The 15346-nt window shown below is 34.3% G+C and overlaps 2 protein-coding genes across 2 annotated transcripts; both read left to right on the top strand.

The window, feature by feature from the left end:
* Positions 1 to 366: 366 nt before the first annotated feature.
* On the top strand, positions 367 to 6786 carry LOC126778275 (uncharacterized). The gene is made up of 5 exons (XM_050501766.1): positions 367 to 507; positions 2074 to 2258; positions 2490 to 2609; positions 4498 to 4605; positions 4835 to 6786. The coding sequence occupies exons 1-5, from the start codon at positions 465 to 467 to the stop codon at positions 5096 to 5098; spliced, it is 720 nt and encodes a 239-aa protein (XP_050357723.1). The 5' UTR covers positions 367 to 464; the 3' UTR covers positions 5099 to 6786.
* Positions 6787 to 8250: 1464 nt separating this feature from the next.
* LOC126778036 (uncharacterized) lies at positions 8251 to 14282 on the top strand. The gene is made up of 3 exons (XM_050501384.1): positions 8251 to 8255; positions 8600 to 9663; positions 13919 to 14282. The coding sequence occupies exons 1-3, from the start codon at positions 8251 to 8253 to the stop codon at positions 13921 to 13923; spliced, it is 1074 nt and encodes a 357-aa protein (XP_050357341.1). The 3' UTR covers positions 13924 to 14282.
* The last annotated feature ends 1064 nt before the right edge of the window (positions 14283 to 15346 follow it).

Genomic DNA, 15346 nt, shown 5'->3' with positions numbered 1-15346 from the left:
TTTTAAGGTGAGTATATATTTTGTATAAAATAGTTTTCGTTTTTTATATGTTTGTTTTTAAAATGGTTCTGTAACTCTTTTGTTATACAATAAATCATATTCTATTCTATTCTATAGAAATATAATCTAGAAAATAACATAGAAAATGAATTTATATAAAATAGTATATCATAATAATATTTTTTACATGTAAAACGTAGTATTGTATTTTTTCTAATTATTACATACCATAATCCATAACATATTTTATCAAAATATGTTATGTTAATATTTTAACGATGAACGAACGCATATTTTATGAATTTGATCCTTAGATCCTATTGGCGCATGAAAATAAGCCGAAAACATCCGAATCATTGTTCGGCTACTTTCGTTGGGACGCCGTGTAGCATCTAGCGCGTAGGTATATTATTGTGTGGCTGTGCCTCCTTGTGTTGCTGGCCGAATCTACTTGTTCCAAGAAAATGGCAGATGTTAGTAAAGAAGATCTTGAAAAGGAAATCGCGAGTAAGTTGATTATTATACTCATAATATTTTATCATCATTTTGACACTCCAATCTATTTAACAAAGCAAAATAAATATAAAATCGCTATGAAGCATATCTGCCCGGGCTTCACGTAATGGCTTCCTATAAATGTTCAAAGGAACTTTGATTTTTTTATCCTTTAATTGAAATATCTCTGATAGTAGGACATCCATACGAAAATGTTTCAAGTGAAAGTTGTTTCAGCATATAGTGCGGATCTTCTGATATATACGCCATTATTTTAAACCTCCTATTTAGGTCTACCCACTGGTGGTTTATTTTTATGCAACGCGTAACTTCCAACATCGATGCTCCACGTATGGAACGCTAAAAGGGCTTGCTTTTATAAATGGTTTTATATTAAATAAGACGCGCATCTATTATCAGAACAGTTTTTATTCGAAGCATTTTGCTCATTACGCTTTAGTAACAGACATTTTTGATATTTTCTGAATGTTTTATCAATTTATTTTAAGACGCCATGTTGCGCGGCCTCGTTCAGAAACGCCATACAAAAATACGAACATTAGACGCAGAACTTGCACCGTCTAACTGTATTGCACATAAAATTATCTCATTATTCATTTATTGGCTCAAATAAGTATTTGTTTTGTAACTTTATTTACAATATAAGTCGATTGTGGTTATACTTGTGCATATTTTCGTCCTGATGCTTTGTTATCGATTAAATAGCAAATGGCGGGAAATGCATTATGACACTTATAGCCGAATTATCATTTATATTTCTTTCCTTAATCTTTTCTCAATAATACTATTATAATTTATGATAAAATATCGATTATGAATGTACTTAAGCTATTTTTACGATATTTAACTACATTATCATACAATAATTCTTAAAATAAATTTTATTTGTTTTACATTTATACTTATTTAAATATATTGTTAAATACGAATAATTATTTATTGTGTAATTTTACCTCAAAGTGAAATAGACTATTTTTAATTAAACTCATAATTTAACATAACTATAACAATTAATTAATAAGTATGCTGTATTTTTGGTGTTATTTACTTTAATAAATCTATTGTTTCTTATGAGTTGTTCAATTTAATAAAATTGTGTAGAATATTATTTATATTAAGTATTACTGTACATATATTTATATAAAGTATTATCAGTTTCTTTGTTGTGTTTATTTTATTAATATTCAGATTATATCCTTGACAATGTGCATGCAAAAATTTTATGATAATTGTCTGAGTAGCTAAGATGTGAAAGTGTAACGAACAAGCTCACTTTCGCATTTATAATATTGGTAAGGATTCAGCAATTTACTTATTTCATATACAGTCAAGGTTTTGGAAGCTTAATATCCAATTTAATTTAAACCGAGGAGTTGATTGCAGATACAAATATATATAAAAATAATAATAATATATATATATATATATATATGTATATATAAATATAGTTAGGGATATGTATTGTGAAGTAGTTTGTTTTAGGCCAATATAGACACTTAAAACTAAACAAATGTTTTACTTAAAGTGATTTATAGTGCTTAATATCTTTTTTTACAGAGATCCTCAAAAACGCGAACCTAGCAAAGACCTCGACTAAGAAGGTCATCCAGAAATTGGAAAAGGTTTTCGATACTGATCTGAGCGAGAAGAAAAAGGTGATTGATCAACTCGTCATGGACTTCGTGAACAGTAAGGGTTCTGATGAGGAAGAAGAAGAGGAAGACGAAGATGAAGAAGAGGAGGTAAATAAAAGAAACTATCACTTTTAAAATTCAAAAAAAATTTACTAGTTTATTCCAGTTTTTATTTCTTATATTATTCAAATATTCAAACTATTTTATAGACATATTCAATTACCCAATTTCACCCAATATCTATAAATACATACAAGCTCTATAAAATGCTCATATATTTTAAAATTTATCAGTTTTATTAGTTATGTGATTTAATTCCCTTGTTTTACTAACTTTTAGGAAGAGGAGAAAAAGCCAGCCAAACGCGCGGCACCAGCTGCTAAGGCATCTTCAAAGAAAGCTAGAAAGGAGAGTTCTGAAGAGGAAGAAGAAGATGGCACAAATGATAGTGAATCTGAGGTATTTATAATTATTAATCTTCCAATTTTTGTGAGAATAACTAAACTTATTTTAGTCTATTGTGTTTTTAATCTACACATTACATACATTATTTTTAAATTGGAAAGCTACGTCCATTTTCAAGGAAGACTAGCAAACTGCAGTGGACTTATATCATCCATTTGCAACGACAGTGTGATATTTCAAAGAAATCGATTTTTGGTTTTATAGAAATTCGGAATCGCCTTATCGCGATCTATTATCTGCAAAAATGTGATATTTTTTGCTCTAAAAATGGCAGAGCTATGAGAGAGAGAGTTTCAAATATTACAGTGTGCACTATCTCATTCAGCGTTCTGGTTGACTTTAAAAAAGTGACAGCTCAGTTGTCTTACAGCCCTGTTAGTGCTAGTGTGAAGTGCTTGCGGTTTTTGCGAACAACTTGATAATCAAAGTTATCACCGTTTTGGTAAAATAGTAAGTATAATTTTGATAGTTTTTTTTCTTTTTGACAATGTAATGTATTATTTTATCATAGTGCTTTTTGTAAAATATGAAAAAAAAACTTCAGAGTTAGCTGGCCCTGAATTATGTAGTAAAAAGGTAGGTAAATATTTCGAGAAAATGTTGGTACCTGTCTATTATATTGTACTCGTGTTTATCCTCCAATTTCAGAGAATCAAGAGACATTTCAAACTTATAGCCCCCGTCGTGAAATTATCATTAAGTAATTCCACGAAAGTTGGTACAAACTTCAATGTAAGTTATAACTTAACTCGAATATAGAACAAATTACTTTCTGCTTATGCGTTTTTACAAACATCGATGACTCAGTGAAAGACCCGGATTACCAAGACGTACAAGAAAAACCAAATTTTACATTTACTTTAGACGAACTAACCGACATCTCTACGACAAGGTGCACAAAAGCAAATTTGCAAGCAAGCAATCAAAATCAAGAAAGGTCAGCCTACAAATAAAATATAACAGCTTTAAAAGAAAATGTACTAAATAATATAATAAATGTCATACACCACAACAGAACTTTGAATGCTATTATAGAAAACATCCCCACTTTTAATTGACCCTGGCGTCATTGAAATGATGTATAAACCTAAGAAAAAGGGAAGAAAGACCAAGATAGGGAATTAATTGCCAGAAGAAAAAGAAAGAAATAGTGGTAATCCCAACTGATCATCTAAAACCAAGAAAGATATGACTGAACTGAACTTAAGCCAACTTGCAAAGAAATGTTGAGCCAGTATAATTCACGTCTAACGACAACACCTAAATAATCAATGGAATTTGGGAAATATTGAAAAGCATTGCTCATTTATAGTTCATTCTATGGAAAAGGTGAAACCAGCTTACCATTATGCCAGAGTTGATAAGAACGGAACACCAGCTTCAATAAAATAAATCGAACCGTAAAAGTGTATTAAAAAGAAAAATAAAGAAACAAAAGGTCTATCTGCTTAAAAATAATCGTTGATGTCAATCGAATCATGCACAAAAAAATGCATAGATGATGCACTGAAAAATGCAGCCAGAGCTTTTATTGATGCTAAAATTAAATCGCACTACACGGTCTAATTCAAAGAAACATTACATTGATGGATGTAAAACACGCTCTTACAGTATTACATCATCTGTGCAATAATGAAAAAGTAGGGTAAATTGAAAGTTTAAAAATCGTTTCGTGCAAAATCGAGGTTTTTGAGATGTCACACTATCGTCGCAAGTGAGCGATATGTGATATTCGCTATTCCCTCCTAATCCAATGTTAGAAAAACTGATACAATCGGAAAGTTTGCCAAATTCCAAATATATATTTCTAAGATGTTATCATATGGTTTTAATTTTAGTAGTTGTAATAATGATGTATATTAAATTATATTTCAAATTATAGGAGGAGAAAAAGAAGCCAGCTCCGAAGAAAGGCAAGAAGAAGAAGGGATCAGAAGACTCTGATAGTGATTGGGGCAAGAAGAAGGAGAAAGCTGCTAAACCTAAGAAGGTAGATACAGTTGCTTTCACAATAGAAATTAGTAAAATTAGTTTTAACAACAATATAAACCATTAATAACTTTGTTAAATGGTGTGCTCTATAGGAATGAAACAATTGTCTCAAGGCAGTGGCCTTATCCATACCATCCTAAATCTTAATTTATATTTGCTTCCTTGCCTTCCTACAGACCACTTAACAGAATTACAAGTTTGTTAATACATATGTAATATTATTCTAGGCCGGCAGTCGCGGTAAAGGAGGCGGCTACACGCGCGCTTACAAGCTGTCCCCGGCGCTGGCTGAACTCATGGGCCAGGATGAGATGCCACGACATGAAGTCGTCAAGAGGGTTTGGACCATCATAAAAGAGAAGAATCTCTATGACCCCAACAACAAACAGTTCGCCATCTGCGATGACGCTCTGTACAAAGTTATCGGAACGAAGAGATTTCGCACTTTCGGTATGATGAAATACCTAAAGACGCATTTCCTTGATGAGTAAACTAGTAATCATTGTAAGTTATATTTATGACGCAGTTTTGCAAAAACCCTTAATCTCACTTACGACTTTTGAGATATCGATAAAATTGTTTAATCTAATAACTTATTAAAAAAAAAAAAAAAAACTAAAAATGTTTTTTAAATTTCCATTCATAAAAAATATGAGTTATCTTTTAGTAAAATTATACAAATAGAAAGAGGATGCGTTGGAAAGGAAAAGACTAACGAAAAATATAAAAAAAAAAAAATGACATAAAAATCATTTTGACTTTTGTAGCGTTTTGCAAAACCGCGCCAAGACTTATCACTACATAATATATTCTATCAATATAGACACGTCTGATCATGTATTTTATATTGGTTGAACGATTGCACTATTATTATATACAGTCTGAATAGTTTTTGCCGATAAATGTTCAATGCGAATATAGACTAATTTTCTATAGATCTCTGGTGTATCATGGTGTACGATAAAATTATAATTTTAAATTCATAATATACTTTATTGTGATATTTTAAGGGACGAAATTGGCAGCTTCTTTGACACCAATTAATCAGAGTGAATGGAAGTGCCCTACTATTAACAATCGCGATGTGTGTTATACATATCCCTATATAGTACTCTGGTTTTATATGCCTGCTTGTATTCATGCCTTTTAGCACATATAATATTAAGTAACAGCCTGTAAATGTCCCACTGCTGAGCTAAGACCTCATCTCCCTTTTTGAGGAGAAGGTAAATATTACAAGAAGTGGATTTTAACCTATTTGTAATATTTATATCAAGCTGATTTTATGATGGAGTCAGAAGGTGTATAGTGGAACTTCAATAGCTTCTACTAGTAGACGCCCTAAGTTTGGACTATTATGGTAACTTATTACAAGTACAATTAAATACATTATTGATATGGAAAAATATATTTTAGTTATTATTTGTATCGACAGACCAGAGTTAACATGCCGTGATAATGAGCTGTCAGGTAAAACCGGAGTGGTATATAAGTATGTATCGTAAAGGTGTACATTGATATGTGTACAATTTATATTTTTTTAGATTTAATCTAAATTACATATTCGTGCATTCTATAATGCATTTCTCGTATTAAATATAAAATTATCCTAATTATAATTTGACGTAAGATTATTAAGATTAAATAAGTGAAGAGTTTTTCAAACATCTACTTAGATAAGTTTAATTAAGATTGCTTATGGATGATCGTACTTTGTTAGGTGTTAACAATGAATGGGTGAATGTTTTTTGACTTGATAACAATATATTTAACACTTTTTTCTCAACATACATCACAGTTACTATTAAATTAGATTTCTGCTATTGACTTACTCAAAATGTCTTTTGTATTATTTCTTTGTGAAGAAATTAATACATATAAGATATTTTGGAAGGTAATGGCGCGGCCATTTTTAAACGGGAATTTTTTATCATCAATAGTTAATATTTTGAATGATAATGCAATTTTAATATATTTAAACATTTTTAAATCGCATTCCATATTAAATTTAAAATAGAATTTTCTAGAATCAAAGAAAAAGGTGTTAATTATTATATGAATAATGTATAGAATCTTTACCTAACATAAAAAAAGATTTGTGAAAATCTAGTTCGCTAGATTGGAAGGTTGTATGCGTATATCCCAGAGGGATTTCTAGGAAATAAAAGACTTGCAATTATTCTTTGTTTTATTTACTTTGTCCCCCATTAGTTCATGTTTTATGATTCGCAAAATTTCTAACAGTCTTATATTGAATCTTTCGTGTGCATCAGAACGAACCTCCGCGGTAAGAGCGGTCTGTACACTATTTTTTTTTTATTTCGCTAATATTATCTTTATTTTTTGAGTTAGTAATCTAAAAAACGTGTGTTTAGGTACATAATGGTAGTGTAAAAACAATTGCACAATACGGGACATTTTTGCGGAAATTATAAATGGCCAGTGATTTTTTTTTTTTTTTTGTTAATGATTTAGGTATTAAATATTTAAACAAAGGTACTAAATGCTGGTAGGATTTTAAAGATGATCTGTCATTTTGTACAGTCATTCTGATGCACGCGAATCTTTCATACACAAGAAATTATTATTTTGCTGAATAAAATGTATATATAACGAATAAGGTTTTTTCAACTCCTGAACCTAACTTATAATTTCGAAATTAATTACTACGGGAGCGACACATCGATGACTATATTAGAAACTGCCGGCTAGGTGACGTGCGAGTCATGATCAATAACCTCCTCTCATTTTTTGAGGAAAAGGTAAAAACCAGCAATGGAATAAGGTCCAACCTTATTCCATTGCTGGTTGGTGGAAACATGAAGATTTCCTCACGATGTTTTCCTTCACCGCCAAGCAATAGATGAATTAAAGAAAAATCAGCAATGCTTGCCCGGGCTTGAGCGCGGAACCATCGGTTATGTAAGATTCCCTGCTTTTATAGAATATGAATGTTAGAAATATTTATGTACTTTAATTAATATATTTATTAATCACATATTTTGTTATTTCATCTGATTTAATAACAATCGATTTCTTGTATTGTAATTGGTATTACTTTGTGATTAAAAAAAAAGTTTGACCGCTCTTTATTAAAAAAAGAACTTAAGACTTCCACCGAATTAAAAAATATAATATTTTGTTTAATTCGATTTATTAAGATCCTAAAACTTTAAGAATATATCGGCGCAATATCATTTATTTAAGTTATTTGCTTAAGTTACTTAAGATATTGTGACTCTTAAAACTAGTTACAATTATTTAGTAAAAACAAATCATTTCAAATGAATCATTCATTTGGGATGATTTGTTTTCGTTGTCTAATTATGTTTTCATAAAAACTTTTCATTTAATTAATATTCTAAAATTATTATTTTAAATTATAATTACTAGTCATTATTTTAAAAAGGTTAAGTTCATGTTCACAATTTATAAAAATGTTTTATGATTATTTTTGTAAAGCTCCCCACTCTCGAGTTTGGTATAAATACGAGTAGTGGTCTTTACACGTGGTAGTCCGGCACAAGTAGCCGAGTAGTGCGGAGCTCTACTCTGTTATTTACATTCATTCAATAAAAGGTTTATTGGAAGAAGTTGTAGTGTTTAATTATTACTACTATGAATAACGAAGATTGTAATGAAGATGACGTCAGCATTGCTGACGTCATTATTTTTAAAAATAATACGACATCCGGAACTTCGTCAGGTATAATAAAAATAAATAAATGATAAGTTATTACTTGTACTGGTTCATTTATTATATATGTCGCATCCGGGTCAATAGTTCGGAATATCAACGATACACAAACGTCAAAGTGACGTGTACAGAGCCTAGATTGGAGAGGGTAAACGTTAATAAAAGAACGTGCACTCTGTATTAGAGGATTCATTACGGTACTATCGGTTGAATAAGCAACATTAGCCTAGGAACTGTACTGTGTATATTGAAAAGTATTTAGGGTCAAGTTGTGTTGTGATTTAACATTGTGTAGTAAAATTACTTTGGAACATACGAAGTATTTATTTCTCGCCCGGATCCCTGCTGACGCCCGTGAAGATAACGAGTCTCCGATATCAGGAGTGGGATCTCGACGGGCTGAGAAACCGCTAAATTATGAAGAATTATGGCGACAACTTATTGAAAAACAGAACCAAAATATGATGGCGCTGATCTCTACGCTACGACCGCATGAATCAAGTCGTCGCTTCACTCTACCGGAATTCAAACCTGATAAAGAAGAAAGTGACGCGAGATCTTGGTGTGCAACAGTGAATATTTGTTTCGAAGACAACCCACCACGTGGCGGTCAACTCATTGTTGTCATTAGCAAGGCTCTGAAAGGTACCGCATCATCATGGTTGTCACATATGTCATACCCTGGGATATCGTGGCCGGAATTTAAGGACCTATTCACTGCAAGATTCATATCTACAGACACATGTGCAGGTACCCTCATTAACTTAAATAGTGAAAAATTAAAAGACAACGAGTCATTAGCTGCATGCGCGAGTCGGATTATTACCTCATTGATGAGCCGTTGGAAAGATTGCACCAAAGAACAGATCGCCGTAGCAACCGCCCTAGCGCACATTTCTCAACACGACTCACGATTACAACGTCTTGCTTTTACAACGGAAATTACTTCCCGCCAGCAACTACAAAAAGAATTGCAGGCTTTCTCGTATCAAAAGCGAAAAGCTCCTGCAGCAGAGGCGTTGTCAACAACTGATAGCAAGCGAGCAAAATTTTACAAGCAGCCTACATTAAAGTGTTTTGGCTGTGGGAAATTGGGTCACCGGCAGGCTGAGTGTAGATCGAAGCCCAAAAACTACAAGCCAAAATCTCCTGTGAAGACTGACGTGGCTTCCACTTCTCATCGTGTAGAAAAATCAACGAGCATCAGATGTTTCAAGTGTGGAGTATTGGGACATGTGGCAAGCCGCTGTACTGCAGGAACTGGCTCCCGCGGTGGCAACACCAGCGCTAGTACATCGGCCGAGCGTCGTGTCGACCTGTGCGTAGTAGAACCTCCTACTGGATACCTTCAACATCGCGGTGAGTCTTATAATTTTCACTATGATTCTGGTAATGGTGTTCATTAATAAAGGAAAGTTTGGCTACGAAGTTTAGCGGAAAACGTAGTTGTAATATTGTTTCGTTAACTGGTATTGGCCAAAGCAGTGTAAAATCAACAGAACAAATTTTAGCTAAAGTTATGATTAATGAGCACTCATTAGAATTGTTGTTACATGTTTTACCTGATATTTATTTACGCAGTGACATAATGATTGGTCGTGAAATTTTGAATTTAGGATTTTCGATTGTGATGACGAGTACTAGCTTTCAATTGTTAAAAAATAATGTTGTTAATAGCTGCACTATCCAAAACTCTTGGCCTGATTTTAAATGTATCGATACAGATATACCCTTTGAACATAGATCACAACTTTTAAAGATATTAAATCGTTATTCGAAATATTTTGTAACCGGTATGCCTACTACACGCGTCATGACAGGTGAATTAGAGATACGGTTAAAGGATCCGAGCAAAACGGTTCAAAGACGTCCTTATAGGTTATCGGTTGAGGAACGTAACGTTATGCGAAATAAAGTTGACGAACTTTTACAGGCAAATATAATTAGGCCAAGCTGTTCGCCTTTTGCTAGCCCAGCTTTGTTAGTTAAAAAACAGGACGGGTCCGACAGGATGTGTATTGACTACCGGGAACTGAATGAAAATACCATTTCTGATAGCTATCCCCTCCCCATCATTACTGATTTAATATCACGTTTACAAGGAGCCAAATTCTTTACTAAACTCGATTGTGCTAGTGGATTCCATTTAATTCCATGCCATGAGGAATCGATAGAGCGTACGGCCTTCGTAATCCTGATGGTCAATATGAATATCTGACTATGCCTTTTGGTTTGAAGAATGCTATAACTGTATTTCAAAGTGCTATCGTAAATGCATTAGGAAACTTGGCACGTGATTACGTCATTGTTTACGTTGATGACGTCATGATTCAGACTGAATCGGAAGAACAGGGACTTGACAGACTTAATACCGTCCTTGAAGTTCTCACCAAGTCCGGGTTTTCTTTAAATTCTAAAAAATGCTCTTTTCTTAAATCTAAAATTGAGTTCTTAGGCTATGAGGTAGAAAACGGTAATGTTAGACCAAATAAGCGAAAAATAGAATCACTCACTGCATTACCACCTCCTGAAACCGTTACGCAATTAAGGCAATTCATAGGATTAGCTTCTTATTTTCGACAATTTGTTGCACAGTTTGCGTGTTTAATGGCTCCATTTTATAGATTAACATCCCTCAAAGGCAATTTCATTTGGAAACCTGAGCATGAAGAAATCAGACAAAAAGTAATTTCAATATTGACTAATGAACCGATTTTAAAAATCTTTAGTCCTAGTCTCCCTGTAGAACTTCATACAGACGCAAGTTCAGAGGGGTACAGCGCTATTTTATTTCAAATTCATAACAATAAACGTCATGTCATAGCTTATTTTAGCAAACGTACATCTCCCGCGGAATCACGATACCATTCATACGAATTGGAAATACTCGCTGTCGTAAATGCTATCAAACATTTTAGACAATACTTACAGTAACAGTAACAGCCTGTAAATGTCCCACTGCTGGGCTAAGGCCTCCTCTACCTTTTTTGAGGAGAAGTTTTGGAGCTTATTCCACCACGCTGCTCCAGTGCGGGTTGGTAGAATACACATGTGGCAGAATTTCGATGAAATTAGACACATGCAGATTTCCTCACGATGTTTTCCTTCACCGAAAAGCACGAGATGAATTATAAACAGAAATTAAGCACATGTAAATTCAGAGGTGCTTGCCCGGGTTTGAACCCACGTTCATCGGTTAAGATTCAATACAATACAATACTTGCATGGACGTAAATTTTTGGTAGTGACGGACAGTAATTCATTAAAGTCTTCCCAACGTAAAGTGGATTTGACGCCTAGAGTGCATAGGTGGTGGTCCTATCTTCAATGTTTTGACTTCGATGTCGAATATAGACCGGGCAAACACATGGCACATGCTTACTTTTTGTCTCGAAACCCTTTACCATCGTCATCGAACAATAGTCGCCCTTGTAGTAAAGTAGAGCACAAGCGAGTAAATATAGTCGAGCTCTCTTCAAATTGGTTAGCCGCTGAACAGCAGCAAGATAGCGAAATAATCAAAATTATCGATGATATGAATAACGAAACGTGGACACTAACTGCGGGACTAGTCCACAAATTCAAAGTCGCTCAGCGTGCTATGGAGCGAGCTATGCTCGGAGTATCTTTGAAGGATAAGATCAGAAATGAGATTATCCGGAAAAGAACCGGAGTCACCGACATAGCTTGCAAAATTAGCAGGCTGAAGTGGCAGTGGGCTGGTCACGTATGTCGTAGGACCGATGGTCGTTGGAGCAGACGAGTCCTAGAGTGGAGACCGCGAATCGGCAAGCGCAGCGTAGGGCGCCCTCCAGCCAGGTGGACCGATGACCTTAAGAAGGTGGCGGGCACCAACTGGATGCGGAAGGCGGAGGACAGGGAGCTTTGGCGCACCTTGGGAGAGGCCTATGTTCAGCAGTGGACAACGATTGGCTGTTGATTGATTGATTGATTGAATAACGGTAGGTTGGAAGATAGTTTAGCCAATACATATGTCCTTAGATCCGGTATTCTGCACAGAAAGGTACAACGTAACGGTACGGTGTCTTCCACGGTGTCTTCCGATTGTACCACATGCATTGAAATGGTCGGTCATAAATAACATTCATGATTCCCTTATTCGCCTTGGGTGGGAGAAAACGCTCGAGAAAGCGTATGATCATTATTGGTTCGAGGGAATGTCGCGCTATGTAAAACGGTTTGTAGATAGCTGTGTAACATGTAAGGTAGCTAAATCTCGATCAGGTAAAATACAAGCCGAACTTCACCCCATACCTAAGGTTACGTCGCCCTGGCATACTATTCACATCGACGCCACAGGCAAACTTAGCGGGAAAAATGATGTAAAAGAGTACGCTTTTGTTGTAATTGATGCCTTCACAAAATTCGTTTTATTATATCACACTGCTAATATTGACACAAAAAGTAGTATTCAAGCGGTAACAAATAGTGTAGCACTTTTTGGAACACCCACTCGTATCATCGCTGACCAAGGGAGGTGTTTTGCGAGCAAAGAATTTCGGGAATTTTGTGATAGCAAAAATATAAACCTTCATTTAATTGCCACCGGCTCTTCTCGTGCGAACGGGCAGGTTGAAAGAGTCATGAGCGTACTGAAGTCGATGCTTACGGCAGTAGAGATTAACTCTGAAAAATCGTGGCAGGATTCATTAGGAGACGTGCAATTAGCTCTCAATTGTACTATCAATAGGGTTACTAAGTGCTCACCACTCGAGCTTATGATCGGTAGGGTAGCCAGGCCACTGTCATTGATGACCAGCGACGTACAAAATGACGAAATGTCCATTGATTTAGACGCACTAAGAGAAAGCGCAGCTAACAATATAGGAAAATCGGCTGAATATGATAGGGAAAGGTTTAATAGTACAAAGGCAAAGCTTAATAAATTTACAGTAGGCGAGTTTGTATTAATTGAAAACGAAGAAAGAAATCAAACCAAATTAGACCCTAAATTCAAGGGCCCATTTAAGATAATAGAAGTTTTGGATGGTGACCGCTACCTGTTGAAGGCTTCCAAACTTGAATTCCAAACGAACCTATAAGTACGCGCATAATAGGGTTAGAAAAATGCCAGGAGCTAAAGTATTCATTGATTTAAATGAAAAATGTGATTTACCGATATGTGATACTGAAAAAGTTTCAGAACCTTCAACTGACATTGCTGCAAGTACTCTAGAAGAATGAATGTTGATTTTGTGTTGCGTTTCAGTCTGTCACAGGGATGACTGTTGATTTGAGTCACAGGGATGACTGTTGATTTGAGTCACAGGGATGACTGTTGATTTGAGTCACAGGGATGACTGTCATTGAACACTTGTAGTCACAGGGTTGACTTATGTGTACGTGCGTATGTGTCGATTTCACGGTCACAGGGATGATTTAGTTACTGTGTACATGAAATTGTACGGGGAGAACTTTGCAGCAGTAGTCAATCACTTATTTTCGTTTGTGTAATCTTTCAATGTTGTTATAGAATTTGTGTTTAGAATAAAAATTATTTGATGACACAAGACTTTTATTTCAGTTATTTTAGTAGAGTGGTCAGATAGGGCCGAGCGTGAATGATACTGTGCGGTATTTGCTTTTGTTCCAGATTAACACACGAGGACGCGTGTAACACAGGATGGCCGTGTCGCATCCGGGTCAATAGTTCGGAATATCAACGATACACAAACGTCAAAGTGACGTGTACAGAGCCTAGATTGGAGAGGGTAAACGTTAATAAAAGAACGTGCACTCTGTATTAGAGGATTCATTACGGTACTATCGGTTGAATAAGCAACACTAGCCTAGGAACTGTACTGTGTATATTGAAAAGTATTTAGAGTCAAGTTGTGTTGTGATTTACCTACACTGTGTAATAAAAATTACTTTGGAACATACGAAGTATTTATTTCTCGCCCGGATCCCTGCTGACGCCCCACAATGAGCGACCGTGAAAATAACGAGTCTCCGATATATATGAGAAAAGAAGTTATATCTAATATATAAAAATCTCGTGTCAGGATTTTTGTGGTCAAACTCCTCCGAAACGGCTCCTTTTTTTTATTTGTATCTATTTCATTTTGATTTACCATCAAAAAATACATTTAACCCCAAATTTTCACCCTCCTAACCCATAATTCCATTTTGTAATCATTTTGATATGAACCTCATCGAACTTTTTTCTACGTCATACACGAGAAGCGTCACGTCATTTTGTCATTGAAATATTTGCAAAATATTTAACGATTTATTTAGTTGATAAGAAATATAAACGTGTTTTATAATATTGAAAAGGTTGGCAGAAAGAACAGACGACCAAATCCAACAAAATAACGAAAATGTGCATGTGAGCATGTCATCATTGAACGGTTTGCTCATCGGCACGTATCCAGTAGAAAGGTTGTTCCTGAAGTCCATTCGCACACGAAAAAATATTGGAAAAGGACTTCGTTGCAATTATATCGTGCCTTCATCGCAATTTTATGGAGGAATGTCAAGAAACCGAAATTGTAGGAAGTGTAAATAATGTAATCTTGAAAAATAAGATAATAAATTATGTAAATTAATTCAAGTATACTTACATTACATACATTCAATATACTCGAGTGTTTACTATGACAGTATAATCATATGCTTAGCGTCAAAAAAAAACAGAATCAATGACCATTATTTATCAAGCAATTATAACAATATTTAATTTATAGTAGAATCTGTTTTGATTGCTTGAAACTTTTAAAGACATTTTTGATGTTTAATTTATTGTTAAAGAGCTTAAATTACTTTGACAATATTCAAAATAAAATCCTTTAGAAATAATATCATTATTCTGAATCAAATTTAATTATTTAATTCAATAAGTAAAACTTAATTCCATTTGAATTCTGTTAGCAGCGCCACCTTTGAACAGACTAAGTTTGTGTAAAATAAATCATCTCGAGTTGTGTAAAATATTAAAATATTTCAAAAATATTTGTTCCGGCTTAATATCGGACTAAATTACGGACCACCTTTTTCAAAAGTTCTTTCTCATAATGTG

The sequence above is a fragment of the Nymphalis io genome, chromosome 25 (assembly GCF_905147045.1).
Source record: "Nymphalis io chromosome 25, ilAglIoxx1.1, whole genome shotgun sequence".
Taxonomy (NCBI): domain Eukaryota; kingdom Metazoa; phylum Arthropoda; class Insecta; order Lepidoptera; family Nymphalidae; genus Nymphalis; species Nymphalis io.
The sequence above is the reverse complement of the archived record's forward strand: the minus strand, read 5'-3'. Positions and strand labels throughout refer to the sequence as shown.